At 39.3% G+C, this 25,554-nt stretch overlaps 1 protein-coding gene and 1 pseudogene across 1 annotated transcript; both read right to left on the reverse strand.

Annotated features, from left to right (window-relative positions):
* Positions 1 to 14,452: 14,452 nt before the first annotated feature.
* Positions 14,453 to 15,576, reverse strand: LOC104783683 (short-chain dehydrogenase reductase 5). Its single transcript, XM_087510060.1, has 2 exons — positions 15,424 to 15,576; positions 14,453 to 15,329 (listed from the first exon to the last, which is right to left on the reverse strand). Exons 1-2 carry the CDS (start codon positions 15,504 to 15,506, stop codon positions 14,564 to 14,566), a joined length of 849 nt encoding a protein of 282 aa, XP_087366186.1. The 5' UTR covers positions 15,507 to 15,576; the 3' UTR covers positions 14,453 to 14,563.
* A 6,347-nt stretch (positions 15,577 to 21,923) lies between these two features.
* Positions 21,924 to 22,952, reverse strand: LOC147945590 (uncharacterized; annotated as a pseudogene).
* Between the last annotated feature and the right edge of the window lie 2,602 nt (positions 22,953 to 25,554).

The following is a 25,554-nucleotide window of genomic DNA, read 5'->3' on the forward strand; positions in this document are numbered from 1 at the left end:
AGCGCCTAGACGGCGCCTAGGTGACCGCCTAGACCGCTTTCTTGAATACTGGGTATGACTATTGTGTATGTTTATCTATGTATCTATTAAAAAATCCATCACTAATTTAAATATATTTGTTTGTTTCTTGTTTAATGCTATAGGCCCTATACAATACTACACATACTTTTGGATAAATTTCTAAAAAAAAAAGAAAACTTGAAATTATATTATCTAGTTTAAAATGCTTAAATAATAATTAATCTTGCTTATGTCTCATTTACAAACACACCTTACTCTAAAATATATATATATATATGTACATATATAGATACTAGACTAGTTAACTTCTTTTATCATAGTAAATGCCAACCCCTTTATTCGTTTTAGTAATCATCTATATTAACATTTTTCAAATACATTTTATGTTCTAAAATTTTATTTATAAGATTTATATAATTACTCCTTTGGCATTTAAATAAATATTAAAACTTGGATGGAATATTTGTAATCAAATCTAATCAATAATGTTAACCACAATATCTTACATTCCTTAATTACGATTTTAATGGAAATATCTCTAAAAATCACAATTCAATAACATAACTTTTTATTGACAATACACTAAAATATATAAAACACTGCATCATCTATATTACAAATCAAAGAAACTTAATCAATTATATTATAAAATCATAAAAATTATATATCTATATATACAAAAAATTATCATGTGGTTTACTATTGGTTAAATCCTAGTAATATGAAAAAGAAAATAACATTTCAGCAATACATAAAACTAATTAACATTGAGTTACATTGCCATTGATTTGGCAAAAAAGAAATCCAATTTATCATTTTCCAACGAGGTACATGCAACTTCGATATCACTCCAGTTATCAACTTTAGAAGATGGGGTATTGGTTTTTGAAAAGATTCCATAAGACGCATGTTAACAAAGATAGTGCTTTATAATCAGCTGGCGAGAATATATCAATTATAATGCAAAAGCATTTCAACCAAACGGCATAACAAACGCTATCTTTTTTTTTTTTTTTTTTTTTTACAAACACTATTTTTTTTTTAGTGTTTTGTGAACAGTGTTACTCTATATTTAATGTAATCCTATTCACAAAAACACTAAAAAAAAATTATTTTATTTATTTTTTATTTGAAATTTATCTAATTTATTGTTTATCCATTAAAAACCAAATATAGCATCAATATTTTCAAAACTATCTTATTACAATTAATCATATGAGGGATAAAGTGGTATCCCCCTCCTTGTAAAGCATCGAACAATTAATACAAAACCCTAGTTCTTCATTGTTCTTGAGCGAAAACCCTAACTTATTTCCCAAGAGATTTAAATTCCCATTTCATTCTTAGCTTTAATCGAGTTTCTTGAGAGATTTATTAAGTGAATTTGTTTCCCTTTCAAACAAATTCATTGTGTGAAACCCATTTTCTACACTATCCGCTAAATCATTATAGACAAAAAGTGATATTGCAGATCATGTTGGTCGGGGATTTAGCACCCACTACATACCGACCTAAACCGAAGGTAAACCGAGTAACTTTGCACATCAACTAAACTGGGGGACCCTCTTTTGGGCCAGCAAAACGGACCTATAAGCAGAAGCCCGACGAAGTCACTCGACCGACTTCCCAGACCGCCCCTAAGCCCGACCTGATCATCAAAAAAGGAAATTTACCATATCTTCATTACGAGATTTAAGGAAAATAAACTTATCTTAGAAGCAATGCATTCATATAAATAGAGGGGTACCCTCTCCTGTATCTATCCAACAATTAATACAATAACCCTAGTTCTTCGTAGTTCTTGCACAAAACCTAGCTTGTTCTTCAAGAGATTTTAATTCCCTTTTATTTTCTAGCTTTAATCCAGTTTTTTAGAGAGAAATCTTAAGTGCATTTGTTCCCCACTCCAACAAATTCATTGTATGAATCTTTAATTCAACAATTGGCATCGTCTGTGGGGACCTTACACACGAGTTCCACGTTTATTCCTCTCTCCCAAAGCTAAGACAAACCAGAAGATCAACAAAAGTTCAATCATCTGTACCGTCACCTTGCAAGGCAATTTCCCGGCAGCTTCCGACGAACTGGTAGACGAGTAACCCATCTACGGATTTCCCCAAAAATCAGCTTTCCATAGAACTCAATTTCGTTCCAATCAGAGCTCTCTTCCGAGAGATATCACAGTTTTTCTGCAGCATACTCTATCCTTCAAACACAGATCCGTTTTTTTTTGACCAAACTGTTTCGGGACCGATCTCCCAGCTGAATACGACTGTAACATACGCAAACCGGAATCCCGGTTTGGGAGGTGCATCGGTCGATGTACAGGGTGTGTCGGTCGATGCATGGTCGGTTTGAGCAAACGAGTTTAAGTTAAACGTTGCGTTTTGGGGTTAGGAAAACCCTTGTGTCGATTATAAAAGGAAGGAAAGAAAGAGAGGAAAGAAAGTTCTTGCTGTTCTTGAGTGTCCTTGGGATTTTGAGAGGTTGGAGGATGTTCCTGTAGAGATCTGTAGCTGGGATCGTTGTAGGAGCTTCCTAGGAGCGTTCTCTTCGTGTTTTAGAGTCAGATTCCTCTTTGGCAAAAGTAAGTGCATGGCCATAGCTTATCTAAGCTGGAGATTTCTCTGATCTGCTTGTTTATGTGTTTTATTGGCTTGCTATTACGCTGTTGAGTCGCTAGAGGCTTTGAGAAGCTTTTTGTGGCGTTGCATTGTGTGTTTTGGTGGTTTAGGGATGGAGATCCAGCGAGAAGGTTCGGAGAAAAATGGTGCTCGACATGTGCGTCGGTCAATGCACATTGTGTGTCGGTCGATGCAATGCGAGGACGACGTGGATTGACCTAGGAGCATCGGTCGATGCCATGTGGAGGCGTCGGTCGTTGCAATTAGGGATTTTGTGCAATGTCGAGCACGCGTTGGTCGATGCATTTTGCGTGTCAGTCGATTCAAGTAAACCTTTCGTCGGTAGATGTAAGCTTGTGTCGGTCGATGCAACCCCAGTTGGTGTCGATTGATGCAGAGTCATGATTTGTTTTTGTTTGGTTATTATATTGTTGGTTGATGGTAAAAGATGTCTCTATTACTTGTGTGTATAGCCCAGTAGATGAGCGGATTGCCTTACTGAGTGTTTATAAAGTACTCATGCATCTCAATTTGTGTTTATAGTGCAGGTAAAGGCAAAGTGTGATCATGGAATCAAGGCGATGAGGAGGAGGATGTTCTAGAGGCTTCATTGACTGTGGTCTAGCTATTGTTAGGACGCTAGATTGAGTTGAGAGAACATTGTAGGATGTTGGAATTGATATTTGCTTGATTGGTTATTGGATTGTTACACTGTTGGATTTTTATTGGATTATTGGAATTGTTTAGTTTTCGCTGTTAATGATGGTTGCTAGGTTGCTATTGGGTATGAGACTACTAGAGAAGTATTATTACGACAAAAAAAAAGAAAAAAAAACAGGAAGGGTTGTTTTATGTTGGTATCAGAGCCCTTACGGTTCTAGGTCTAGGGTTCATTGTTGCTTTTGCTGTTGGTATTTAGGATTTCATGCTAGTGTTGATTATGTGAGTTAGTCAATTGCGTGTGGCATGAGGTCCTAGAACATCCTTTTTGAGCCTGCTTGTGATTCCACGGTGAATTGTATTCTTGTGTCGTTAGAGTTGTTTGTATGCTTAGCCTTCTGTTCTTAGTGATACAGATTGTTAGAGGTGAGGATGTTGTTGGTCGTTGACGTGGACGTGGTTGTGGTCGTGGATGGGGTGTGGTTCCCGAGGCCAGTGAGAGTGTGACCGATAGCATGGACGGTGAGGAGGTGGCAGAGTCACATGTTAATCCTAGAGTGTCTGGAGACCAGACTGGTTTGGGTGACGGCAGGGCTGATGGGTCCGCTGTCGGTCACGGTGTTGCCCCAGGAGTGAGGGTTGCAGCGGAAGGTTCTCAAGGTAGAGAGGATGTTCTGATGGGCTTGCTAGCTCAGGTTTTGGCGCGGCTTCCAGCAGCAGAGCTGCTAGAGGTTGGTGGGCAGGTTCCAACAGTGCCGCCAGTGGTTGGTGGGCAGGTTCCAGCGGTGCAGCCTACGGCTGGTGTGCAGGCAGTTGTGCAGCCGGGGACTGGGGTAGTGGATGCACAATATGTTCAGATGATGGTGCAACTACGACATGTGGTTACAGGTTCTTTCTCGGAAGGCACAGATCCGACTGCAGCGGAGAAGTGGAGGGAACAGATGGAGGATATTTTCCAGATGCTTTAGTGTCTCGACCAGTATAGGGTGGATTTGGCAGTGCACTACCTGACAGGAAATGAACGTGTGTGGTGGAGGTCGGTGACAACACGGAGGGTGCAGTGGGAGATGACTTGGTTGGATTTTGTGAGGGAGTTCAACTCCAAGTATTTTCCACAGGAGGTGCGTGATCGTATGGAGGTGCGGTTCTTGGGGTTGACCCAGGGAAACCGTACGGTGTGGGCTTTGGAGCCAGAGTCGGCTCAGGTGCGGAGGTTCTTGTTGCCCCTACGGGAAAATCTGAGGACTCAGTGCAGGGTAAGGACCTATGCAACGAGAGCAGAGTTGGTAGAGGTTTCAGTTGGGATAGAGGATGACTTGAGGTCACTGGTTGTGGTGGTCTGTCCTCCGGTGCAGTCGAAGCGGACTCAGCCGCATTTTGTTCCTAGCAAGGACAGCAAGCCTGCGTAGGGGCAAAAGCGGAAGTATGATGCTATGCAGAGATCGGGGTCTGGTGGTGCGGGATGCTTTGGGTGTGGTAACATGGACCACAAGGTGGCCAACTGTCCGCAGAGGGGTGAGCAGCGGGCAGTGATGGAGCAGCGGGCATATACCCGAGTGTGTTACCACTGCAGGGAGACGGGGCATATCAAGCCTCGTTGTTCCAAGTTACAGCAAATGGCAGTAGCAGCAGTGCAGGCTGGAGGACAGCAAGGAGTGCAGTTGAATGTGCGGCCGGTGGGGTTGATTGAGCCGACGCCGCGGGTGTACTCGACTGTGGAGACCGGTGGCACCAGTGCAGAGCGATCACAGGTATAACTTCTGAGACTCGAACTTGGTCAATTAAATAGTTCAGATTTTATGCTTGTTGTTTGTGATAGAATGTTAGGTTCTCAACACGTGAGGTTAGTGTAGGGACCTTGTTGGTGGGCGGGTTTACGTCTTATGTTTTGTTTGATTCTGGAGCTACTCATAACTTAATTACTCCAGAGTGCGTAGAGGGTGCAAAGTTCAAAGGAGATCCTGAGGAGCGAGCAGAGGTTGTCAGAGTTGCGGGAGGCGAGTTTGTGAAAGTTTTTGGTTGCGTGAAGGATGTGAATATTCAGATTGCAGAGGAGTCGAGGCCTGCGGATTTGATTATCAGATTTGTGGAGTTATATGATGTCATCTTGGGGATGGATTGGTTGCATCGTCATAGGGTGCATCTGAATTGTTACAGGGGTTGAGTGGTCTTTGAGCGTCTGGTAGGGAAGATGGTTTTCGAAGGGGTGAGGCCGACTTCGGGGAGCTCGTGATCTCGGACGTGCAGGCTGGAAAGATGATCGAGAAGGAGCGTGAGGCCTACTTGGTTACAATTTTGGTGCCGGAGTTAGTGGAACAGTCTTTTATTGGAGGTATTCAGGTTGTGGAGGAGTTTGAGGATGTATTCTAGTCGTTGCAGGGGTTACCACCATCTCGGTTTGATCCTTTCACGATTGAGTTGGAACCAAGCAAACGTCGTTGTCTAAGGCGCCTTACAGAATGGCTCCAGCAGAGATGGCAGAGCCGAAGAAGCAGCTAGAGGATTTACTGAGCAAGGGATTCATCCGCCCTAGCAGTTCACCATGGGGAGCACCGGTGTTGTTTGTTAGGAAGAAGGACAGGGGTTTTCGATTGTGTATCGACTATCGAGGTTTGAACCGTGTCACTGTGAAGAACAAGTACCCTCTTCCGAGGATTGATGAGTTGTTGGATCAGTTGAGGGGTGCTAGTTGGTTCTTCAAGATTGACTTGGCGTCGGGTTATCACCAGATTCCGATACATGAGGCAGATGTGAGGAAGACCGCCTTCAGGATGAGATATGGACACTATGAGTTTGTGGTGATGCCTTTTGGGTTGACAAACACGCCAGCTGCGTTTATGAGATTGATGAACATCGTGTTTTAGGAGTTTCTGGACTTGTTTGTCATTATTTTTATCGACGACATCATGGTATATTCGAAGAGTCTTGAGGAGTATGCAATACATCTGAGAGAAGTTCTGGAGAAGCTACAAGAGCAGAAGTTGTTTGCTAAGCTGAGTAAGTGCAGTTTCTGGCAACGTAAGATGGGGTTCTTGGGTCACATTATTTATGCAGATGGAGTTTCAGTGGTCCCGAGAAGATTCAGGCCATTAGCGAGTGGCCTAGACCGCAAATTACCACTAAGATCAGGAGTTTCACTGGGTTGGCAGGGTATTACAGGAGATTTGTTCCAGTTTTTGCGAGTATGGCACAACCGATGACCAAGCTTACAGGAAATGATGTTCCATTTGTGTGGTCACCGGAGTGTGAGGCGAGTTTTGCAAGCCTCAAGGAGATGTTAACTACCACGCCGGTGTTAGCACTGCCAGAGCAGAACAAGCCTTACGTTATGTATACAGATGCTTCTGGAGTTGGTTTGGGTTGTGTTCTGATGTAGCAAGGGATGGTTATATCCTATGCTTCGCAGCAGTTGCGGAAGCACGAGGCCAATTACCCTACCCATGATTTGGAGATGGCAGCAGTGGTTTTTGCTATGAAGATTTGGAGGTGTTATTTGTATAGCGGGAAGGTTCAGGTGTTCACAGATCAGAACAGCTTGAAGTACATCTTCACTCAGCCTGAGCTGAATTTGAGGCAAAGGCGTTGGATGGAGTTGGTAGCGGATTATGATCTGGATATAGCTTACCATCTTGGTAAAACTAACCTGGTTGCAGATGCTTTGAGTCGGAAGCGGGTGGCTTCGGCTCAGGAGCATGATATGGAGGATTTAGTGGGTGAGATTATTGCATTGAGGCTGTGTGCTATCTCACCGGAGCTGTTGGGTTTGGAGGCAGCAGATCGAGCAGAGTGCGGTTAGCTCAGAAGAGTGATGAGGGGCTGGTGAATGCCTCTAAGGCTGCAGGTTCAAAGTATCAGGTCTCTGCTAATGGGACTATCCTTGTGCATGGTCGGGTCTATGTACCCAAAGGTGAGGGTCTTAGGCAGGAGATACTGAGAGAGGCTCATTCGAGCAAGTTCTCTATTCATCCAGGAGCGACGAAGATGTACCATGACCTCAAGCGGTATTATCACTGAGTCGGGATGAAGAAGGACATAGCCGATTGGGTTGCGAAGTGTGAAACCTGCCAGCTGGTGAAGGCTGAGCATCAGGTTCCTGGTGGTTTATTTTAGAGTTTACCCATTCCAGAGTGGAAGTGGGATATGATCATTTTAGATTTTGTGGTGGGATTTCCTGTGTCGAGGATGTTTGATGCGATGTGGGTCATTGTGGACCGTTTGACTAAGTCTGCACACTTTCTGGCCATCAAGAAAACTGATGGAGCAGCGGTTTTGGCTAGGAAATATGTGAGGGAGATAGTCAGATTGCATGGTGTGCCTACTAGCATTGTGTCTGATAGAGATTCCAAGTTCACTTCGGTGTTCTGGAAGGCATTTCAGGCAGAGATGGGCACGAAGGTGCATATGAGTACAGTCTATCATCATCAGACGGACGGTCAGTCAAAGAGGACAATCCATACTTTAGAAGATTTACTGAGGATGTGCGTGCTGGATTAGGGTGGTCACTGGGCAGATCATTTGAGCTTGGTTGAGTTTGCTTATAACAACAATTACTAGGCTAGCATTGGGATGGCTCCTTATGAGGCGTTGTATGGGAGGCCATGTCGTACACCGCTATGCTGGACTCAGGTGGGGGAGATGACCATTTATGGTGCGGACTTTGTTCAGAAGACCTCAGAGAAGATCCAGGTTGTGAAGCTGAACATGAAGGAAGCTCAGGTTCGGTAGAGAAATTATACTGATAAGAGGAGGAAGGATCTTGAGTTACAAGTGGGTTACAGAGTGTACCTCAAGATGGCCAGGTTGCGGGATCCGAACAGGTCATTGACAGAGACTAAGTTGAGTCTGAGGTACATGGGTCCGTTCAGAGTGGTTGAGCGGGTGGGACCAGTGGCATACATGCTGGAGTTGCCTGAGGTTATGCGTGCGTTCCACAAGGTATTTCATGTGTCAATACTTAGGAAGTGTCTTCACGAGGGTGATCGGTTGTTGGCTAAGATTCCTGAGGATCTTCAGCCCAACATGACCTTGGAGGCGAGACCGTTGAGGGTGCTCAAGAGGAGAGTCAAGGAACTTCGGAAGAAGAAGATTCATTTGATGAGAGTCCTATGGGACTGTGATGGTGTAGAAGAGCAGACCTCGGAGCCAGAGGAGAGGATGAAGGAAAGGTTTAAGAAGTGGTTTGAGAAGCAGGCCGCGACTTGAGCTTGTCTAGCCAGGTTCCAGTTGTAGTCCGTGGCTGGAGCGGGTATGGAGTATTCGAGCCCATCTCTCTTGATATTTGGTCGCTTAGGGGTGGTTGGTTGTGCGGGTCTTTGGCTCGGATAGTTGTATCTTATTTTTCTTATGTATTTTCATTGAGGTTCTAACGATTATGACATTTTGAAATTAATAAGATGAGTATTTCTTTATTTTTTAGTGGTGTTTTCATGGGAAAAGAGAAATAGCTTGGTTTTCTATATTTGGAAGTTTCCATAAATAGAAAGTTTTCACAAAAAGGAGGTTTCCATAATTAGAAAGTTTATTAAAAGGAAAGTTTTGTGGAAAGTGTTGTGGTAGATCTAGTTGGGAGAAACTCGATGACACCAAACTTGTTTGCTCAAGGCCGTGTGGTCGCAACTCATGTGATACTGATAGATTGATGGACTTTGTGACCAGAGAGTGGGAGTGATATGTTGCTTCGGATGATGATTTGAGAGCGCGCCTTAGGGTGACGACCCAAGAGCGGGATTTGTGAGACTCCCTGGATACCGTAGCCGTGGGCTGCAGCTCGGCAGTGAGTCGGTATGTCTCGAGGGTTGCGACCCGAGAGTGGAGGGAGTGTGCGTGAGTGACTTCCTGAATGCCGTAGCTTAAGGCAGATGGCCTTATAGCAAGCCGGCATTATTCGTTGGTTGCGACCATGGACGGGGAAAGCAATGAGTTGTGAGCAAATAACGTCTAGGATGTGAGTATATTCGCTAGAGGGAGACCTCGGGGTTCAGTCGGAGGTGTGCGGTCTGTTGCGACAGTTGCACGGGAAACCTTGGGTGACGGTGTTCAGTCTGGTCGGAGGACGTGCATGCCGTGTTGAAGGTGGCACAAAGGTTCTTGGCAGATGGACGGTGTTGCGGGATTCGAGGACGAATCCTTGTTGGTGGGGGAGAATTGTAATATCCGCAAACACGAATACTGGTTTGGGAGGTGCATCGGTCGATGCAGAGGGTGTGTCGGTCGATGCATGGTCAGTTTGAGCGGACGAGTTTAAGTTAAACGTTGCGTTTTTGGGTTAGGAAAATCCTTGTGTTGATTATAAAAGGAGTTTTGTCGTTTTGTGGCCGAGGTTTAGCCGGTTTTGAGAGAAAGAAAGAGAGGAAAGAAAGTTCTTGCTGTTCTTGAGTGTCCTTGGGAGTTTTGAGATATTGGATTTTGTTTCTGTAGAGATCTGTAGCTGGGATCATTGTAGGAGCTTCCTAGGAGCGTTCTCTTCTTATTTTAGAGTCAGATTCCTCTTTGGCAAAGGTTAGTGCATGACCATGGCTTATCTAAGCTGGAGATTTCTTTGATCTGCTTGTTTATGTGTTCTATTGGCTTGCTATTACGTTGTTGAGTCGGTAGAGGATTTAGGAAGCTTTTTGTGGCGTTGGTTTGTGTGTTTTGGTGGTTTAGGGAGGGACATCCGGTGAGAAGGTTCGGGGAAAAATGGTGTTCGACATGTGCGTCGGTCGATGTAATGCGAGGACGACACGAATTGACCTAAGAGTATCGGTCAATGCCATGTGGAGGCGTCGGTAGATGCAATTAGGGATTTCGTGCAATATCGAGCATGCTTCGGTCGATGCAGCGTGCATGTCGGTCGATGCAAGTGAACCTTGCGTCAGTCGATGCAACCCCATTTGGTGTCGGTCGATGCATTTTCCTGGTTTGTTGTTGTTTGGTTATTGATTGTTGGTTGATGGTTAGAGATGTCTCTATTGCGTGTGTGTAGCCCAGTAAATGGGAGGATTGCCTTACTGAGTGTTTATAAAATATTCATGCATCTCAATTTGTGTTTGTGAAAGGCAAAGTGTGATCGTGGAATCGAGGCGATGAGGAGGAGGATGTTCTAGAGGCTTGATTGACTGTGGTCTAGCTATTGTTAGGGTGCTAGATTGAGTTGATAGAACATTGTAGGATATTGGAATTGATATTTGCTTGATTGGTTATTGGATTATTACATTGTTGGATTTTTATTGGATTATTGAAATTGTTTGGTTTCCGCTGTTGATGATGGTTGCTAGGTTACTAGTGGGTATGTAACCACTAGAGAAGTATTATTACTATAAAAAAAAACGGGAAAGGTTGTTTCAACGACGGACGAGAATAACCTACTCATTGATCGCCCCGAGAATCATCTTTCCATATAATATTGTTTCATGTGATCAGACCTGTCATTCGAAAGATATCGCCATCTCCCTGCAGCGTATCCAATCTGTTGAAACACAGATCCGTCTTTATCGCACCAGTCAGCTTCGAGATTGATTTCACGACAAAGTACTATGAATCAGATTACGCATAACCTATCTACGGGCAGACCTTGGAGTCACATTTCCATAAAAGCCGACCTCAACTCAATTCGAAGTGTCTACCGAAAGTTATCATCCTATTTCCAAACTGACACATCTTGTTCGAAACCCTAGCTATCAGCCCGCCGTCACGACTTGGAGAACAGTTTTCTACCTATCTAGAAGAAACCTAGAGACGGTATGCATATCAACATGAATCCTCGAGGCTTATCTCTCTAAGGAGACCGACCTCATCTCAATCAGCAATGTTTACCGGAAGATAACACTCTATCTCCGGAACAGACACATCATATTCGAAACTATAGCTCTCAGCTCGTCATCCCGACTTGGAAAGCAGTTTTCCACAGATCTAGAAGGAATCTAAAGCCTTTATACATGTCATTCTGAACCTCAGAGGTTTATCTTTTCAGCAACACTGACCTCGCCAAAATCTGAGCTGTCTTAAGAAACTTATCACAGATCTCCCTCAACTGGTGTGATCTGTCAAAACCCTAAATCGCAGATCCGATCTGTTAAGAATAGGCCTGGACAAAATACCCGAATCCGAAAATCCGACCCAAACCCAATCCGAAAAATCCGATCTGAACCCGTATCCAAAATTTTAAATACCCAAATGGGTCTAGAATCTATTAAAATCGGATACTCAAAGCCGATCGCGTACCCGACCAACCCGAACGCCCATGCCTATTTAAGAAAATCAAAATTTGAAGATAACTTTCTGGCATTTTAGGAAGAACCAGACGCTGATCTACATATCAAGTTAAAACCCCAAGGTTATCTTTCTAATAAGATTGACCACGTCTCAATCGCTGCTATCTATTTAAACTTATGACCAATTTTCTGGAGCAGATGCAGCTTGTCCGCAATTGTCAGGTCGTCTCACATTGTGACAATATTCCCAGCGATCCAGATTGAGCCTGTATGCGATCTGCATATCAGTGTGTAGACATGAGGCTTATCGTTCTAACACGAATGATCTCGCCTAAATCCAAGCTGTGTCAAGAAATTTATCACAAATTTCCCTCAATAGGTGTGATCTGTCAAATTCCAAACGGCATATCCTACCTTTCAAAAGAACCGATTTTCAAAGCAATTTTCTGCCATTTTAGAAAGCGCCAGACACCGATGTAAATATCAATTTGAAGTTCTGAAACTTATCTTTCTAACAAGACCAATCTCATGTCAATCGGCTATGCCTACCTAAAGCTATCACCGTGTTTCTGAAACAAACACATTCATCGAGATAAGTTTTCTATATATTCATATATGTTAATTTGCTTAAATCAGGTCACACTAGATATCCTCATGCCATATATGCCATATAGAATCATCAAAACGCATGAACTTAAAAATCATTATCACTTGATCATATGCATTTGATTTGCTATCCTCTTTATCACATGCCTAGCATTCTCGACTGTTTATTCGATGATAGATTTGAGCTCTACTGCTGCATGAATCGTTATTGTGAAGGATCTCTTTAAAATGATGGTGTATCTGACTAGTGTGAAACAAGTATTCTCACTTTAAAAAAAAAAGTCAGAAGCCGAGTCTTGTCTCGCAACCGAGCCATGCCTTGCAAAAAACCTGTTTGGGAATCCGACCTCTTTAGTTCTTCAAAAAAACAAAAGAGCCGAGCCATGCTTCACATATTAGAAAAAAAAACAGTTCGGGAATCCGAACTCATTAGTTTTTTCAAAAAAAGAAAAAAGAGTCGAGCCATGCCTCTCATATTATAAAAAACCAGTTCGGAAATCCAAACTCATTAGTTCTTCCAAAAAAAAAAAGCCGAGCCATGTCTCGCATATTATAAAAAAGCCAGTTCGGGAATCCGGACTCATTAGTTTTGTATAAAAAACCGAGTCATACCTCGCATATATATATATATATATAACTGAGTCATGCCTCGAATATAAAAAACCAGTTCGAAAATCCGAAGTCATCAGTTCTTTATTAAAAAAACGGCCTAGCCATGTCAAAAAAGAAGAAGTCGAGCCATGCCTCGCAAATATAAAAAAAACCGAGTTCAGGAATCTAAAACCGGAATTCGAGCTCAAAAATTAAGGACAAGCTCCACAACTCGCTCCTAAAATCTAAAAGCCGATTTCGACACTCGCAACTAAATGATTACGAAAGTCGAGTTAGACACTCGCAACTAAACGATTACGAAAGTCGAGTTCCGTGCTCGCAAATCAAAGACGAGCTCCGCACTCAAAAATCAAGGATGAATTCTCCCTTAAGCGGACAGCTCAGTTTCAGTTCGTCCTCAGACACCTTAGTTTCAGGTCGTCTTCAAAATACTCAGTTTCAGTTCATCCTCAAACAACCTCAGTTTCAGGTCGTCTTTAGACAACCTCAGCTTCAGTTTGTCTTCAGATAAGTCAGTTTTAATTCATGTTCAGACAGATTCAATTTCAGGTCATCTTTAAACAACTTTAGTTTCAATTTGTCTTCAGATAAGTCAGTTTCATTTCATGTTCACACATATTCAGTTTCAGTTCGTCTTCAGACAGCTTCAGTTTCAGTTTGTTTTCAGACAACTTCAGTTTCAGCTCGTCTTCAGATAGCTACAGTTTCAGCTCGTCTGCCGACAACTTCGATTTCAGTTCATCTTCAAATAGCTTTAGTTTTTTTTTCTAACTGAATCTTTATGATTCATACTGAATCTTTCAACATCCTGGCCAAATGCTCGACTCGCGTCAAATCACAAAAGGGGAATAAGTCGAGGCCAGTATCTCGCTCCCCTCAAACTCTTAATCGAGGGATAAGCCGAATCCAGAGTTTTTATTTTGCACCCGGGCTCTAGTTTGGACGGAAACATAAGCCGAACTCAGAGTTTTATTTTCGCAATCCGTTTCCGAACTAGATGCAAAGGGGATAAGCTGTGAAGATTGAGCTTCCTCTTCTGACCTCCGAGATTCCATTCTGGAATTGCGAACTAGCTGCTCGACAATGAAGAATGAACTTGTGTATTTATGGAATGAAGAGAGCAACCAACTTACAAAAAGTCATCATGATCTACAACACGTCTCAACTTGGATTGGTGACTGCAACGGTGCGCGTGTTCGGAATTCGGTTTTCCTGAAGTTTAGATCGAATTTTTTTTCCTATAGTTCGGAAAATAGAATGGATAATCGAAATCTACCGAATTGGGGGGACTAATTGTTGGTGCGGAATTTAACACCCATGAAATACCGACCTAAACTGAAGGTAAACCGAGTAACTTTGCACATCAAATAAACCGGGGGACCTCCTTTTGTGCCAGCAAAATGGGCCTATAAGCAGAAGCCCGACGAAACACTCGACAGACCTCCGAGACCGCCCCCTAAGCCCGACCTGATCATCAGAATATGAAGTTTACCTTATTTTTGTTCCAAGATTTAAGAAAAATAGACTTATCCTCTCCTCTTATCTATCCAACAATTAATACAATAACTCTAATTCTTCATAGTTCTTGAGCAAAACCTAGTTTGTTCTTCAAGAGATTTAAATTTCTTTTTATTTTCTACCTTTAATCCAGTTTTTTAGAGAGAAAAAGTGAATTCGTTCCCCGCTCAAACAAATTGATTGTGTTGATTCAACACATTATATTAAACTCAAGGTAAAAGACACAAGAATGAGACCATAGATATTCAAGAGCGTAAAATACAACCATACAATGATCGAAATCACTTATTATTAAGTAGATTATATTCAATAATTAAAATGAAAGAGAGCCTACATGGTGAGCTTAACGACGCTAAACCCGCCATCGACGGCCAAATTCTGACCGCTGATATAAACAGATTCATCAGAAGCCAGAAACAGAGCAGCTTCAGCCACATGACGTGCTTTAAGCGCCACACCTTTGAGATTCCCAGTAGCTTCACAATATCCTTCAACCATCTTCGCTGTTTCCTCATTGATGCTAGTCAAACCCGTCGCAACCGCGTACGGTGCAACCCCGTTGACTCTAATACCATATTGCCCCAACCCACCACACGCTGACCTAATCAGCCCGAGAAGCGCGTGCTTAGACGCCGTGTAACTATGAGGTCCCGGACCACCGATCTCGGCTGCAACACTCGTCGTACACACGATTGAGCCACGAGTTCCACTAGCCACCATGGAACGAGCCGCGTGTTTGATAAAAGCAGCCGCACCGCGAACGTTGACCGCGATCGTCTGATCAAACCGCTCAAGATCCAAATCAAGAAAGCTTCCGGCCTGTTCCAAGATACCGGCGTTGTTATACAGAACGTCAAGCTTCCCATGTTTTTCAACGGTGAATTTAACGGCGTTCTCGACTTCCGTCTCGTTCGTTACATCGCAACGGTAAAAACTTGCTTTGTCTAGCCCTATGGAAACGGCAACGTTTTGACCAAGCTCTTCTTGTAAGTCAACGATGACCACTTTAGCTCCATGGTCCGTGAACAACCTAGCCGCTTCAGCTCCAATCCCGCTAGCTCCGCCTGTTATGATTACGATCTTGCCATCTAACCTTCTGTATATAAAAAAATAATAGACAAGTTAATAAATTAAACGTACGTATGTATAGTATGTATGCATAATGAAGTTGTAAGAGATGAAACACTTGCCTTACTCCCGACATTGTTTTGCCTTTGAACTGAGAGATTTCGAAGGATATATATAATTTTGAAGATAACCAATAATTGCGCATTTAAATATTTAATTTACTTCAACGTTTCTCACGCTCTTAATAATTAAAAAATACATTATTATTATTTTCTTGGTCTAATATACTATTATTTGGTGTTAACAAACTACATTATTGTCGCTTATTTAATTCTCCAGCGTTGTCAGCTTATACAAAAAATTAATATTGATTGTTCATCACCATACATAACTCGACACTCTAAGTTATATAAAGAGCCAAAAAGAAAAGAAAAATAATAATATTATCGACGGTCTTGATAAGATTAAAATATGTGTTTCAGATGGACTTAACGATGCTATAGAGTCAATAAGCCAGATTCTGTCCACTAATGACGGGATATACGAGTCACGGAGTCAGTGGCCATGTTCTGCTTCTTCCTTAACGTCTTTTTCTTTCCTATTTGTTCATCGGGAAGATCACATGCCGAAGGTTAAAAACTCATTTGAATCGGGTTTTTTTTTTTTTTTTTTTTTTTTTTTTTTTTTTTTTGTCATTAAAAGACACTTACGGATCGATTTCCATCAATATTTGGTGGTATTAGTCCATTTTGATTTTTTGTTTTTTGTTTTGAACAACTTAGTCCATTTTGTTGAGTGATATTAACGTTTTCGTCATAAATCTATTTCTGTCTTGCAAAACAGTACTTCTCACCAACTGGTAGCGGTGGTTTTTAGTGGTTTCTATTTGAATATGAATTGTTCGATTAACGCGAGATTTACTAAATCATCTTATTTAGTCAATCGATATAATGTCATGCTTTTAATCCACTACAAAATTTGTTAAATAATGGCTACGCTCACCTTTAAAAAAAAATACTCCCTCCGGTTTATCCGTTTTATAATATAAAATGTTTAGACAAGTATTTTTGTTTCATAATATAGGATGTTTCCAACTTTCTATGCAATTTTTAGATTAAATTTATATTTTACATTATGTAGATTTGTTTATGATTGGTTAAACTTTTTAAAAGTAACTATTTATTAATATGTGTGTTTTCACTAAAACATCTTATATTTTGAAACAGAGGAAATATATTTCTTGATAATATGTGGAGTGTGGACTTCTCCCACCTTTTTTTCATTGGTTATAAAAAAATGTCACACATTTTTGTTGATCATTTTAATTGCCAATTATAATTGCTATGATTGAGTAGTAGTATGGTTACTCTCTTAAAAGAAGAAATCACAAGATATATACAAGCTTCTAAAATTTGTTATGACACATCCTCGTGCCAAAATCAAATTATGATCTTGCCCATCCAATCAAGTAGCTAATTAATCTTATGAGATAGGCACTTGACATTGTTTTGTTTGTCACCGACATATCCTTTTTGTAGCTTGTAAAGACGTGAGGGATGAAACCACTTGCCTGAGTCTTGATTCTTGACATTGTTATGTAATTTTTTTTTTTTCATTTTCGAAAAATATTTTCAAAGATTTCATTTGATTTTCTTTGTTACATTTTTTTTTTACTCTTTTAATATATTCGCCAATATACATTTTTTTTGGTGAGATTTCAAAGTGTAACCAAGAGTTGCGCATTTCACATATAAAATACGTCAACTTCCTCATGTTATTTACTATAATCTTCACCAAACCACATTATTTTCATTTGTCAGTAGTAGATCTACAGTATTTTTTGTGCAAGCCTTCCACGATTCCAGCTAAGCTTACCTATCTAGTAATGTTAATATGTAGTTTGCACAAAATATTAAATATTAGAATATGTACATTATTTTGTTATACAAAGATTCTGATGTATAAACTATAAGAATTACGTAATTGTTACGTCTAAGCGATCATATACTAGTGTATAAACTATAAGAATTAAAAACCTAAGGCTGAATCTTTGTGGAATACGATAATCTTCATATGGAACTGTATATATATTCATCAATACCATTTCTGTAGCCATAAAGCAAATCAATATCAAGGTAGAATTTTTCACATGGGTTTAACCCGAAACTTTGAAAATACTCCAATAGGTTTAATATACATACTGCAAAAAAAGATACGGTGATATCTTATTATATAAACCTTAGTTCTCAAACTTAGTAACTCACCAGATCGTGACACGTGTTAGTTTTAACGATTAGAGATTAAAGTTAAAAACTCACCAGATCGTGACACGTGTCAATTTTAACGATTAAATATCAAAGTTATTAACTCATCAGATCGTGACACGTGTCAATTTTAACGATCATAAATTACAGTTTTCAAGCTTGGTAAAACAGATAAAGCATAAGATAATTATAATCTTATTATATTTAAAAAAACAAGTAAGATAAATATATTATATGTCTCCATATTTAGTCGTTTAATTATATTATATAACGTAGCACATTAAATTTTATGTCTTCGTTTGCACAAAAAAAAATAAAATAAATTTAATGTCTCTATGGTTAGCCAATTTCGGACACTGACTACTACAACAAGATTTGTGAAGGCAGTCTCTGGAAAAAAGCTTGAATTGAAGTCTGAACTAATATTTTTATTATATTAAAAATCTTATTATATAAAGTTGGATTTTCAAATTAGTCATTAACATGATCATGACACATGTCAAGTACACTGATGAGATGTTGACACGTGTCAAAAAATTATTATTTTTCAAAACAGCTAATTAAAAAATATGTTGTAAACTAGGGAAACTCGAAGGAGGTTTTCTCTTCTTATTATTATTAATGAATCAATTAGTACATCATATATATATAGTAGAAGGCTAAGCCTTATCTCCCTAATTCTTAAACCGATTTTGACATAAGAGAGAAGGGCCGATGGGCTTTATAGAGTAAGACATGTAATAGGCCGGTTATGGAAGTCCACTCCAAGTGTTTTACAACACTCCCCCTTGGATGACATAACCGTGCCAATGCTAAGGGATCAGCGCAATACGCTTGGGGGTGCTGCCTCATTAAAACCTTACAAGGAAAACCCAGTGGGACAAAACCATGGTGAAGGAAAATGAGTACAGCACGCATTGCTCCCCCTGTTCTAAGCATCACTAAAAGTCCTTTAGTCTCCGCATCCCAATCTGGTGCGTGAGCTTCTTGAATGTTGATGTCGGTAATGATTTGGTGAAGAGATCGGCTGAATTGTCGCTGGACGGAACTTGCACCACTTGAACTTCTCCGGCCTTTTGTAGTTCATGTGTGAAGAAGAACTTAGGTAGAATGTACTTCGTCCGATCTCCCTCTATATATCCTTCCTTAAGCTGTGTGGTGCAGGTTGTATTGTCTGCGTATATAACCGTTGCTTCCTTATCGTCGGCCATGCCACAATCTGTCCTGATATGTTGAGTCATCGACCTCAACCAAACACACGGCTGGCTTCATGAATTGCTAAAATCTCTGCATGATTAGATGAAGTGGCCACAATGCTCTGCTTCATAGAACGCCATGGGACCTCTGTACCACCATGTGTAAATACATAGCCGGTTTGAGACTTTGAATTGTGTGGATCCGATAAGTAACCTGCATCAGCAAAACCAACTAAACCTTTTTTGTTATAGTTAGTATAATACAAACCCAAATCTGTCGTCCCTTGTAGGTAACATAATACATGTTTGATACCGTTCTAGTGCCTTTGGGTCGGACAAGAACTAAATCTTGCTAGGAGGTTCACGGCAAAACATATGTCTGGTCTAGTGTGGCTAGCCAATAACATTAACGCTCATATAGCACTGAGGTATGGCACTTATGGACCGAGAATCTCTTCATCGTCCTTCTTTGGACCGAATGGATCTTTATCCAAATCAATACTCCTCACAACCATTGGGCTAGGCAATGGGTGAGCTTGGTCCATATTAAACCTCTTGAGTACCTTTTCAGTATATGCCATTTGATGCACAAGGATTCCATCATTTATGTACTCAAGCTGCAATCCCAAACAGAACTTAGTTTTACCTAGGTCTTTCATTTCAAACTCTTTCTTGAGATATTCAACTGTTTGAGCGATTTCTCCAGAGGTTCCTAGGATATTCAAATCATCCACATATACAGCTATGATTACAAACCCTTTGTTTACAAACTTCTTTATAAAATACATGGACTGATGGGATCATTCTTATAGCCCTCTTTGGCTAGGTACTCACTTAGTCTATTGTACCACATACGCCCACTTTGTCCATAAAGGGATTTGTTTAGCCTTATGCAGTATTGTTCTCGAGAACCATTCTTATCTTTGAGCTCAATACCCTCTGGTAATCTCATATAAATCTCATTATCCAGTGGACCATATAAGTATGCGGTTACAACATCCATTAACTTCAAATCCAGTTTTTCTCTTATAACCAGACTTATTAGAAATCTAAAAGTCGTTGCATCCATCACAGGGGAGTATGACTCCTCATAATTTATTCCTGGTCTTTGGGAGAATCCTTGTGCTACAAGCCGTGCCTTATATCTCACAATTTCATTACTCTCATTTCGCTTTCTTACAAAGACCCATTTGTGTCCAACTGGCTTTATATCGAATGGTGTCCTTAAGATCGGACCAAACACATTCCTTTTCTTTAGTGAATTCAACTCCACGTCAATTGCATCTTTCCATTTTATCCATTCTTTACTTTGAGTGCACTCTAATGTGGACGTGAGTTCATGATCCTCATTTATTTCAAGTGCTACCTTGTATGCAAATATCTCATCAATGTCGACATTCTTACGGTTCCATTGTATTCCAGACATGATATAATTGATTGAGATCTCATCATTATCAATACCTTCAGGTCCTTGAGGTTCAGCGTCCCAAACCTCATTTGGTACCTTAGGATTTGCCGCGGCCATGTCTATAATTTCCTTAAACTCGGTTTGTTTTGCACCTTTCTTAGATTTTCGAGGGTTCTTATCTTTGGAACCTAATGGTCTACCACGTTTCAAACGGGCCTTAGACTCTGTAGCAACTTGATTATTGTGTTCCTTTTGAACATCAATATGTACTGGTGCATTACAAGCTGGTATGTACGATTTTGTTACTCTCTTTGGGTCAGCAAAGGAATCTGGCAATTGAATAGCTAGCTTTTACAAATATATAATCTTTTGGACCTCTGCATCATATGCTAGAGTCCGAGGATCTTGCCAATTTAAGGATGTTTGATTCCATGATAATTCTTTAACCAGCTTGTTTTTCTCTCCACCCAACATATGAAATTCGGACTCAGCAAACTGACAATCCACATATCTGGCCTTAAATAAATCACCCGTAGTTGGCTCAAGATACTTAATAATGGTGGGAGAATCATATCCAACATATATTCCCATCCTCCTTTGAGGTCCCATCTTAGTTCTTTGTGGTGGAGCAATTGGTACATAAACGGCACACCCAAATATTTTTAGATGGGATATGTGTGGCTCATGACCTGTTAGTAATTGGGATGATGAATATTTATGCTCATTAGATGGCCTGATGCGTATAAGTTCTGATGCATGCAATACTGTGTGTCCCCAAGCCGACACATGAAGCTTCAACCTTAGGAGTAATGGTCGAGCAATTAATTGAATACGTTTAATAAAGGATTCAGCTAATCCATTTTGTGTATGTACATGTGCCACGGGATGTTCCACACTTACCCCCATGGACATACAATATTCATTAAACGCTTGGGATGTAAATTCACCAGCATTGTCTAGACGTATAGTCTTAAGTAGAAAATATATTTAGTTACATTTACTGGTGACGGCCTTATAATGAGTTTTCCTTGTGCGCATGCTACACACGTGAGATTCTTAGGAATAACTCTTCTCTCTTTTAGAGTGTGCCCATTTTAATTTAATATAAGCTTACACATCATGTTCGAACTCGGATGACCAAGCCGGTCATGCCATAAAGTGAATTGATCATTGAACATCTTGTTCATTGCCAAATTAGCCTCTATCGTATTAATGTTAGCATGGTAAAGACCAGTGGCTAATGCGAGTATAGTCTCTAGGACCTTCTTATGGCCTTGGGTGATTTCAGTAATATATAGGAACTCTTGGTTTCCTTCACCCTTAGTTTCAACATGTAGACCATTCAAACGAATGTCTTTAAAACTCAATAAGCTTCTCTTTGAGCTGGGTGAATATAAGGCATCACTTAGTTCAAGATGTGTGCAATTTGGTAATAAAATATGTGCTTGGCCGTAGCCTTCAATTAAACTTACTATACACGCTATTATACTAATATTGGCATTTTTCATAATGAGATTAACAAAATATCTCTTGTCCTTCAAAATTGTGTGGCTTAATCCACTATCCACCACAATTATATTCTTGTCCTCAGTCATTTCTCAATATGGACAAGAATTTTATGTTCTAAACATAAACAAATAATTTTCTATTGAAAGAAATAAAATAATTGAATTTAAACCAAAATTATAATTCAATAAAATTCAAAGTCATAAAACATAGATAATTAATATAAATCAATACAACCAATAAGAAATTTAATTATCCTCTTTTAGGCAATCTGAAGTCTCATAATCCAATTGGTCATCATTCTCATGGTCGAAATCTCCTTCACCATCGAGATGAACCAGGTTAGCTTCTGGATTCTTTTTCAAACTCTCTTGATAGAGATCAATGAGATGCTTAGGTGTTCTGCACATTTTGGCCCAATGATTAGATATACCACATCGGTGAAAAACCGATTTAGCCTTGTGTTGCGGTTTGAAGATTCCGCGGCCTCTACCACGACCACGACCGAAGTCGGATTGGTTCCCACGACCATGACCATCATACTGGTTTCCTTGGTACTGGCCACGACCACCACGTCCTCTACCACGGCCACGACCGTGATACTTGTCTCTATGGACATAGTTGGACTCTTTAATTTCCTTGGGCTCTTTAGGCTCTTTCTTAGTAATGTCAACCTTGTGAGCCTCTGGTAAGGGGGTAGATCCAGGAGGCCTCATAACACTGTTAATCAACAATAGCTCATTGTTTTGCTCAGCAAGTAGCAAACAAGAAATGAGGCTTGCATATGTCTTAAAACCCTTTTCACGATATTGTTGCTGAAGCAGTATGTTATTAGTGTGAACGGTTGAGAATGTCTTCTCTAGCAAGTCCTCCTCAGTAACCTCCTTACCACATAATTTCAATATCAAGACTATCTTAAATAGCTATGAATTATACTCATCCACGGATTTAAAATCCTGGATCCTTAGGTTTTTCCAATCAAATTGAGTCTTTGGTAGGAGCACCGTCTTTTGGTGTCCATATCTGTTTTTCAACTCTGTCCAACGGTCAAGAGGATCTTCTATGGTAAGGTATTGGTTCTTGAGACTCTCATCAAGGTGATGACGTATATGTAATATCGTCTTATATTTATTCTTTTCAGTGCAATCATTCTCATCCTCAATGCATTCGCATAGGTTTTTTGATTTCAGGTTGTTCTTAGTGTCCAATGCCCATTGTAAGTAATTGTCTCCAGAGACATTAAGGACAGCATATTGGAGATTATTTAGCTTTGCCATCTACACAATACAAGACATGCATCTGAGCATTAGCATGCGGTATTTGAGACTGAACTATGCATTTATTTTACTCTTAGGTCATGCAGTATAAGACCAAAACATGCCATCAATTTAAACTTTAGGCCATGCAGTATTTGAGACCGAAACATGTCTTGCCTTTATTCTTAATTTCGTGGCTTAACATGCATGAAAATATAATCCTAGACAAATTCTAGTATGAACAGGAAATATGCACATAATTTCAGGTTTTAGCAATTTTCCTTTTTCTTAGATAAGATTTCCTTTTTCTTAAAACAGGATAATGACAAAATTTTAGGAAATATTTTATAGGCTAGGATAATGTCTAAAATTAATTTGGGAGTTATCCTAATTTTGTTTTGATCTTTCATGCAAAACATAAGACAATTCCGATTTTAAGATCTTAGATTTTAGGGTTTAGATTTTTAAACAAACAATCAAGAACAATCGGATTTAAACAACCTAGAACAACCAGATTAATATTTTCTTTATGAGATTCGAATTTTAGGTTTTAGTTCTAAAGTTTCAAGCAATCGATTCTCAATCAAACAAACAATCACAACCGGATTTTAATCATAGCATAATTGGTTCAATTTCAAACAATCTAAACAATCCTAAAACCTCATAGAAATCGGATTTTAAAGTTTTAGGGTTTTAGGGTTTCAAGGCTTATGAACTTGTTTGTTGATTGTTTACTTGTAGATTTTAGTGTTCCTTTAGATTTAAGAGATCATGTTCGATTCATAGGTTCTAAAGAGGTTTGATTTATTTACCTTGCACCGTTTGGAGGTTGACTGGAATTGATCCAGGAGCTAAAGACCTCGGATTTACTTTGAACTTGATCACGAACCTCGGACTAGATAAGAATAATACTTGATCCGAACAGAAGCTTATCACGAACCCACGAACTCACGAACTGGTCACGAACTTATCCTCCGTTTGAGAGCTTGAACGAACAAGGACTTATGTGCGGCGGCTTTAGGGTTTTAGGGATTTTCTCAGTTGGAGTTTGGGGCAAACTCGTGCTGATAACATGTTGTAAACTAGAAAAACTCGAAGGAGGTTTTATCCTCTTATTATTATTAATGAATCGATTAGTACATCATATATATAGTAGAAGGCTAAGCCTTATCTCCCTAATTCCTAAACCGACTTTGACATAAGGGAGAAGGGCCGATGGGCCTTGTAGAGTAAGACATGTAATAAGCCGGTTATGGAAGTCCACTCCAAGTGTTTTACAACAAAATAATATTAAATCTAAATTAAATTTACATGTTTATACCTAAAAAAAATTCTAAATCAAAAAGGAAAATTAACAAAACTAATCTATTTTCCATTGTACGTTACTTATACTATACGGGTTTTCTCAATAAGATTTTGACATGTATAAACAAAAAAGTAATTCACTAAGAATGTATATTATTATTAATAAATAAATAGTGAATACAAAATTTAAAACGAATAACATAAGTTATGTCAAAAAAATAATTTTTTTGGAACATAATAGGACAACTAATTAAGAAAATAACATTATATCTATATAACATTACATGTTTATATCGAAAACTTTGATATTTGATTTTTTTTTGACATAAATTTACCGATCTATTGTGTGGGTCTTTGATTCGTGCGGGTTTTTCAATGGAAGCTATCAGATGCAATAAAATGAAATCGAAGTATATAATGCCCGCTAATTTAATCGATGATGGAGACACTGATGGAGGTTCCAAAAGTGATTCTACAGTTAGTAGCATTATAAGTTTGGAAGATAAGTCGGTGGTTGATGTTTCTGGTCAAAATTTAGAGTTGTCTTTTCTAAATAATGTTGATGATTCTGATACTGAAACAAGAGCTGCTTGATCGAGTAATTGAGAAGCGGTTTCAAATTTGGGAAGTTGGAACGGTATACCATTTTAAAATTGGTTTCAAACCGGATTTATGTGGTTTTCTATCAGATTAGGTTTGTAAACCGTTTAAACCATGTATATGGAGAAATTTATGAGAACTTTTGATTTGAGTAAAAATAAATTTAGAATTTATGATTCGAAAATATTTGAGATGAGGTCATAGCTTTAAGTTATTTTGGTACAATTGGATACTTCTAAAGAGTAAATAGATCGTTGATCCTTAACGTGATTATGACATATGTCATGTTTTGGATTGTATATAAAGTTTCTATTTTGTATATCTGAATTATCTAAGACTTATATATACCATCTTGATTATAATTTTCAAATTTTTATTTTTATTATATTACATTAACTTTCTTTCAATTTTTCAACTTTTATTGGGTTAGTCATAAAATAATTGTAATCGAGTAGATATTTTCACCAGTTGTTCATCCAAAATATCTTTGGAAGAAAAAAAAACTTCATGGTTAAAAGAAATTATGTCACAAAACAATTTTAGTAATTATAAGAACTATAATTATGCCAAAATGAAAGTAAAGCAACATAATTTTTTTTTGATTTGTTTAGAAGACATTTTATAGGTGGTGATAAAAAGCATACTTTAACAATAAAATATTTTGGATGTAAGAACATATTTTTAATGGTAAAATATAGAGTAAAATTGTACGTGGTTA

The sequence above is a fragment of the Camelina sativa genome, chromosome 4 (genome assembly GCF_030686135.1).
Source record: "Camelina sativa cultivar CO46 ecotype springtype chromosome 4, ASM3068613v1".
NCBI lineage: Eukaryota > Viridiplantae > Streptophyta > Magnoliopsida > Brassicales > Brassicaceae > Camelina > Camelina sativa.